Raw genomic sequence first — 6,262 nt, forward strand, 5'->3', positions numbered from 1 at the left:
CTGGTTCAAATTCTCGCCGACCTCAAGATCGGTGAAGTCGTGATCGTGCTGCTCTTTCTCGGGGCGCTTGTGGGCGTCGGTCTGTACCTCCAGACGCCGACACCGATCCTCAACTATGCCAACTTTGCGTTCATCTCGGGCCACCTCTCGCTCATCAGTCTCATGTTTGCACTGCTCCCGATCGCGCGCGGACCGCACTGGCACTTTCTCTTTGGCATCTCGCACGACCGCATTCTCAAGTTTCACCGGGGCGGCTCGCGCATCGCGTTTGTCTTTGGCGTGCTGCACTTGATTCTGAATCTGAAGTTCACGAGTCCCGCCAGCACCCAAGTGTACGGCCAGACCCAAGTCATTCCGCTCGCGGGCTTGGTCGCGCTCGGGTGCTTTCTCACGCTCGTGATTGGCGGCTACGAACCGATCCGCCGCCGCTTCTACGCTCTCTTCCAGCTCCACCACCGCGTCTTCTCGCTCATCGGGCTCGTGGCACTTCTCTTGCACAGCACGGTCGTGCGGTACATGATGCTTTTGCCGCTCGTCGTGTACGATCTCTCGGGCGTCCTCCGGCTGCGCGCGTTTTGCCAGACATTTGACGCCCGCGTCGATGCGACGGCGGAAAACGTCGTGACGCTTGTGCTTCCTCCCACCGACCAGACCAAGCGCTGGGCGTCGACCATGAACCCGTCGTCGTTCTTCTACGTCCGCGTGCCCAGCGTCTCGGGCCTGGAGTGGCATCCGTTCTCGGCCATCGTGACGCCGGATGGCAACTCGATCGGCTTTTGCCTCAAGGTCATGACCAAACACCGTTTCGTCGACGACGTCTTCCAGTATGCGCGCTCGCAGCAAGCACTGACGCTGCCGACCACGGTCGGGGGGCCGTACGGCAAGCTGTCGCTGGACCTTGAACGATACGACGTGGTCCTTCTGGTGGCCGGCGGCATTGGCGTGACGCCGATGCTGAGCCTCGTCAACCAGTTTCGACACGTCAATCTCAAGGTCGGGAACAAGCTGCGTCTCTTTTGGAGCGTGCGCGAGGCGAGCGAGCTCTTGTGCGCCGATCGTCTCATGTTTCCGTTGCCGGCGTCGCTGTATCACCGCTTCTACGTGACGAAAGCGAGTGACGAAGGGCAGGTCATGAGCGAGTCGTCGGGTCCAGTGATCTACTACCCTGGACGCATGGTGCTCGACGAGATTGTCAACAATATCGCATACGCTGGCAAATCGGTGTGCGTTCTTGCGTGTGGACCGCCGGGTCTCGTTGCCGACACGCAGCGCCACGCGCGGAAATGTGGCTTTGACTTTCACAAGGAAGAGTTTCTGTTTTAATTCACAATATTCGCGCATAACACAGCTAGCTATGAGTTTGCAAGTAAGGAGTCGACCTGCCGCGAGTATGACGTTTCCACCGTCGCCTGATGCATGAGTTGCAGCAGCGGAAGGGTGTTGAAATGCTCTAACAGTGACAGCGTAGTCGTATCGGCATCGTTTCGCGTTCAGAGTATATATCGCAACTACACCCCTGTTTACTTGTACAATACTAGTACATGTATATCATACAGTCTAATTGTCGCTCATGCATCGATGGGGAAGGCTTCGAGGACGTCGCAGCGCGAGCTGGTCATCATTTCTGTGTGGATTTGATTGAGTGCGTGCTCGGCGAGCGCGGCGCGATTCTCTGCCTCTAGTACCGCTGCTTCGAGCTGGCTAATCACGACTGCCTTCATTTCCATCGCGTGGCGCACTCGCTCGTGAAGTCGCTCCATTTCGTCTTGCTTGGCGCGGGCCAACTGCTCCTCGAGAAGTCCTTGCTGGAGCGCATGGTGCTGTACGAGCCGCGTTTTCTCTTCGACCATTTGCGTCTGGAGCGCCCGGTGCGTGGCCAATAGTGCGTCGTACTTGGCCTTTTGCTCCTCCACGGCCTCGGCCTCGCCAGCGACCTGGGCCTTAAGCTTACAGATGGCGACCTCGCTGCGTGGCATGGCGGCCTCGAGTTCCTGAATGCGCGTGTTGGCTTGCGCGAGTTGCCGCTCGAGCGACTTGGCCTGGCACCGCGCGTCTTGAAGCGCACTTGTTAGAACCTGCGCCTCCTTGTCGAGCTGCATCAAGACCGCCTGTAATTGGAGCTCCGCTTGCGTCTTGAGCGCGTCGATCTTGCTCGTCACGGCGTCTTTGAGCTTGGCTTCGTACGCGACTTTCCACGACTTGGCCTTGGCGCGCACAAGTCCAACCTTTTCATTGCATGCGGCTTCGACCACTGCGAGCTGCGCGTCGGCGGCCGCTTGGATCTCGACAACTTTATCGTCGTAGAGTTTTGTGAGGTTCTCAAGCTCTTCAAAATGGGTAATTTCGAGGCGCTGGGTTAGCTGGTCGAGCTCCGTCACATGGCTCGCCCGTAGACTCGATGACGCATCGACCTCGTGCGCGAGCTCCGACTCGATGGCGGCGACGCGCGTCGCCCAATCCATTTCGGCGTCCGTGTAGTTGGCGCGGAGCGACGTGAGCGCATTCGTGAAGTGCTTTCGCAAGACGTCAATGTGGTCAACGAGCGTGTTTTCTCGACCAGGTCGAAGTCCTGACGTGCGCACAATGACGACGTGCTCGTCCAGGGCCGCCGCCATCGCCTGCGCCATGCGCCGCTCGGTCGTCGCAAACGGGGTTGCAAGCGCTGCACTTGGCGTTTCCTCGACGCGACACTGCTGCTTGAGTTTTAGCACCGCGTCTCGAGTGGCTTCGTACGCGCGAGCGCTCACGAGGGGTGTTTCGCCCGCCATCCCAGCGTTTCCTTGACTGAAACGATCCTCGTGGCTGAAACCACGCAACTTGAAGCCCCAATTTTCCCATGAACTCGCCATAGCATTTGTGCACTTGCGAGGTCGTCTCGTCCTTGGCGCTCCGCGCGGCTTTGGTGTGTACGCGAGTGCGTACCATCGAGAGAGCGAGAGTATGTAAAATGACTCTCACAGATTGGGGCGATTGAGATGAAAACCACTGAAATCTTTGGCCAACAATCAATCTTAGCGTCTGGTAGATCCAACGGCGCGCATGCATTGGCGACAAGTACGAAAACGTCCTTGTTCAGCGATGTCGGTAGACTTTTAGGCGGTTTGGAATGCCACAAGCAATATACGTAATGCTTGCTTGATGGCCATTGACGCTGGTTTTCACCACCAAGTGCAGCTCCAAGTGCACGCACGACGTCGCAGATCCCAATTGAGCAACTACGTCACGGACACATTGACGAGGTTGACAAGCTCTCCGGTGTGGCTAATGACCGACACGTACGAGAGTAGAAAAGGCTTCACTGGTCGACCTCATAGGATTCATCACATTGGACTTCGCGGATCGACCAACGCTGTTGACGCTGGCGTCGCAATGATTTTTTGTGACTTGATGTTTGTATGCAAGTTGCTTCAATTTGCAGTTTCGATTTCGACCAATCACGCGAGCTGGATTCTTGTCGCTAATAAATTATACGCCATATACGTGTGTTTTGTATGTGGAATAAAATGTTGGGTATTGTAGGACGATCCGCCGACTTCGCGTGTCATCATTTTCACTTTGCACAATGCAGATCAACATCATCGCCGCGGTGCCCCGCAACCGCGTCATCGGCCGGAATGGGTCGCTGCCGTGGTCGCTGCCCAAGGACTGGAACTACTTTCTCAACACGGTCAAGGGCCACGTCTCGATCATGGGCAAAACGTGCTTCGACGAGTTCGCGGCCGGCCCCGCGTACCCCGCCATTGTCGTCTCCCGGACGCTCGTCGAAGCCGGCAAGACGCCGCCGCACACGAGCCTCGCATGCAGCTACGAAGAGGCGCTCGATATTGCGCGCAACCAAGGTGTGAACGAGGTTTGGATTCTCGGCGGCCAACGCATCTACACCGAGGCGCTGGCCTCGGCCGACAAGCTCTACATCACGCGCATTGACGCTGAGTACGACGGTGACACGTACTTTCCCGAGTGGGACAAGCATTTTACCGTGTGCGAGTCGCGCGTTGAAGACGAAGACAACGGCGTCCAGTACGAAACATTGTCCCGGCAAATTATATGGTCTCACGCCACCTCTGTAGGCTCGCGTTTGAAGTGTGGTCGAAATCGGCTGCAAAGTAGGTCGACCTAAATGCGCACCGTAGTATTGCCCGGCTACGAGGTCACTATATACTAATTAACGACTCGTATCTCCGCCACGGACTGGGTCGTAAGAGACGCTGTGCCTGAACTCGCACAGGAGCATTCGACCCGCTTGTTTTTCACGCACCAAGAGGGACGAAGTAACAAGCATGTCCACTATTGATCAGTTTTAGATCGCTTGTCTACACTGTCGTCCCACCTTCCTCTCTGACAGGGTCACTTGAGCTTGCAATTATATCTCTAGTCAAGATGCAGCTAGCGCATCCAACCATTCCATGATGTGAGGTATATCATGCTATACAGCAGGCCTGATCACGAAGCTGAAGCCGTCCTTGATACAATAAACGGTGCCTCGCAGCTAGAACTACACGCGGTGGAAGGACAGCAAGAAGACGTCCGCGCGCCAAGTCTGCCCTTCCCGCCCAGCATGGACTCCACCGCATCGAGACGATGGTGAAGACGAAGGTGCAGACGAAGGTGAAGATGATGACAGAGCTGACGACGACCAAGTTGTGCACACCAGCGCTAGCGCTGCTCCGCCGCAGCCTGCTTTGCGAGAGGAGGGTTCGCCTCCGCAATCTGTCTTTTTTCCAAAATAAAGTCGTCGTCCACGAGCTCCACGAGCTCCAGCGGCCCACGTCCCCTGATTCACTTTAGCTCGTCTTGAACTATCGCAAAAGGAAGTAGGAGTCCCCACTTCCATCGTCCAATTCCATAGAACCACAGTCATTCCAAAAATGTCAACCATATTAAACACGTTCAGGTCTAAGAGGTTTAAAAATTTCAAGGTATATAAACATTTATCGCGCTAAAACAGAAACTCTTCCTTGTGAAAGTCAAAGCCACATTTCCGCGCGTGGCGCTGCGTGTCGGCAACGAGACCCGGCGGTCCACACGCAAGAACGCACACCGATTTGCCAACGTACGCGATATTGTTGACAATCTCATCGAGCACCATGCGTCCAGGGTAGTAGATCACTGGACCCGACGACTCGCTCATGACCTGCCCTTCGTCACTCGCTTTCGTCACGTAGAAGCGGTGATACAGCGACGCCGGCAACGGAAACATGAGGCGATCGGCGCACAAGAGCTCGCTCGCCTCGCGCACGCTCCAAAAGAGACGCAGCTTGTTCCCGACCTTGAGATTGACGTGTCGAAACTGGTTGACGAGGCTCAGCATCGGCGTCACGCCAATGCCGCCGGCCACCAGAAGGACCACGTCGTATCGTCCAAGGTCCAGCGACAGCTTGCCGTACGGCCCCCCGACCATGGTCGGCAGCGTCATCGCTTGCTGCGAGCGCGCATACTGGAAGACGTCGTCGACGAAACGGTGTTTGGTCATGACCTTGAGGCAAAAGCCGATCGAGTTGCCATCCGGCGTCACGATGGCCGAGAACGGATGCCACTCCAGGCCCGAGACGCTGGGCACGCGGACGTAGAAGAACGACGACGGGTTCATGGTCGACGCCCAGCGCTTGGTCTGGTCGGTGGGAGGAAGCACAAGCGTCACGACGTTTTCCGCCGTCACATCGACCCGGGCGTCAAATGTCTGGCAAAACGCGCGCAGCCGGAGGACGCCCGAGAGATCGTACACGACGAGCGGCAAAAGCATCATGTACCGCACGACCGTGCTGTGCAAGAGAAGTGCCACGAGCCCGATGAGCGAGAAGACGCGGTGGTGGAGCTGGAAGAGAGCGTAGAAGCGGCGGCGGATCGGTTCGTAGCCGCCAATCACGAGCGTGAGAAAGCACCCGAGCGCGACCAAGCCCGCGAGCGGAATGACTTGGGTCTGGCCGTACACTTGGGTGCTGGCGGGACTCGTGAACTTCAGATTCAGAATCAAGTGCAGCACGCCAAAGACAAACGCGACGCGCGAGCCGCCCCGGTGAAACTTGAGAATACGGTCGTGCGAGATGCCAAAGAGAAAGTGCCAGTGCGGTCCGCGCGCGATCGGGAGCAGTGCAAACATGAGACTGATGAGCGAGAGGTGGCCCGAGATGAACGCAAAGTTGGCATAGTTGAGGATCGGTGTCGGCGTCTGGAGGTACAGACCGACGCCCACAAGCGCCCCGAGAAAGAGCAGCACGATCACGACTTCACCGATCTTGAGGTCGGCGAGAATTTGAACCAG

The 6,262-nt window shown here is 57.0% G+C and overlaps 4 protein-coding genes across 4 annotated transcripts; 2 read left to right on the forward strand and 2 right to left on the reverse strand.

The window, feature by feature from the left end:
- Window positions 1–162: 162 nt before the first annotated feature.
- Window positions 163–1,323, forward strand: SDRG_13261 (hypothetical protein; the record flags this gene model as incomplete). Its single annotated transcript, XM_008619337.1, has 1 exon — window positions 163–1,323. One exon carries the CDS (start codon window positions 163–165, stop codon window positions 1,321–1,323), a length of 1,161 nt encoding a protein of 386 aa, XP_008617559.1.
- Window positions 1,324–1,472: 149 nt separating this feature from the next.
- Window positions 1,473–2,774, reverse strand: SDRG_13262 (hypothetical protein). The gene has a single exon (XM_008619338.1). The coding sequence runs from the start codon at window positions 2,766–2,768 to the stop codon at window positions 1,569–1,571; it is 1,200 nt and encodes a 399-aa protein (XP_008617560.1). The 5' UTR covers window positions 2,769–2,774; the 3' UTR covers window positions 1,473–1,568.
- Window positions 2,775–3,548: 774 nt separating this feature from the next.
- On the forward strand, window positions 3,549–4,298 carry SDRG_13263 (dihydrofolate reductase). The gene is made up of 2 exons (XM_008619339.1): window positions 3,549–4,020; window positions 4,071–4,298. Exons 1-2 carry the CDS (start codon window positions 3,563–3,565, stop codon window positions 4,108–4,110), a joined length of 498 nt encoding a protein of 165 aa, XP_008617561.1. The 5' UTR covers window positions 3,549–3,562; the 3' UTR covers window positions 4,111–4,298.
- A 565-nt stretch (window positions 4,299–4,863) lies between these two features.
- Window positions 4,864–6,100, reverse strand: SDRG_13264 (hypothetical protein; the record flags this gene model as incomplete). The annotated part of the gene is made up of 1 exon (XM_008619340.1): window positions 4,864–6,100. The coding sequence occupies one exon, from the start codon at window positions 6,098–6,100 to the stop codon at window positions 4,940–4,942; it is 1,161 nt and encodes a 386-aa protein (XP_008617562.1). The 3' UTR covers window positions 4,864–4,939.
- Between the last annotated feature and the right edge of the window lie 162 nt (window positions 6,101–6,262).

Source organism: Saprolegnia diclina (genome assembly GCF_000281045.1).
Source record: "Saprolegnia diclina VS20 unplaced genomic scaffold supercont1.58, whole genome shotgun sequence".
NCBI classification, from domain to species: Eukaryota; Oomycota; class Saprolegniomycetes; order Saprolegniales; family Saprolegniaceae; genus Saprolegnia; species Saprolegnia diclina.

Bases quoted from the DNA above. Each gene is read 5' to 3' on its own strand.
- SDRG_13262 (XM_008619338.1), bottom strand. From the start codon at position 2,768: ATGGCGGGCGAAACACCCCTCGTGAGCGCTCGCGCGTACGAAGCCACT.
- SDRG_13263 (XM_008619339.1), top strand. From the start codon at position 3,563: ATGCAGATCAACATCATCGCCGCGGTGCCCCGCAACCGCGTCATCGGC. The intron at 4,021-4,070 runs GTACGAAACATT...CCACCTCTGTAG, and splicing joins GACGAAGACAACGGCGTCCA to GCTCGCGTTTGAAGTGTGGT.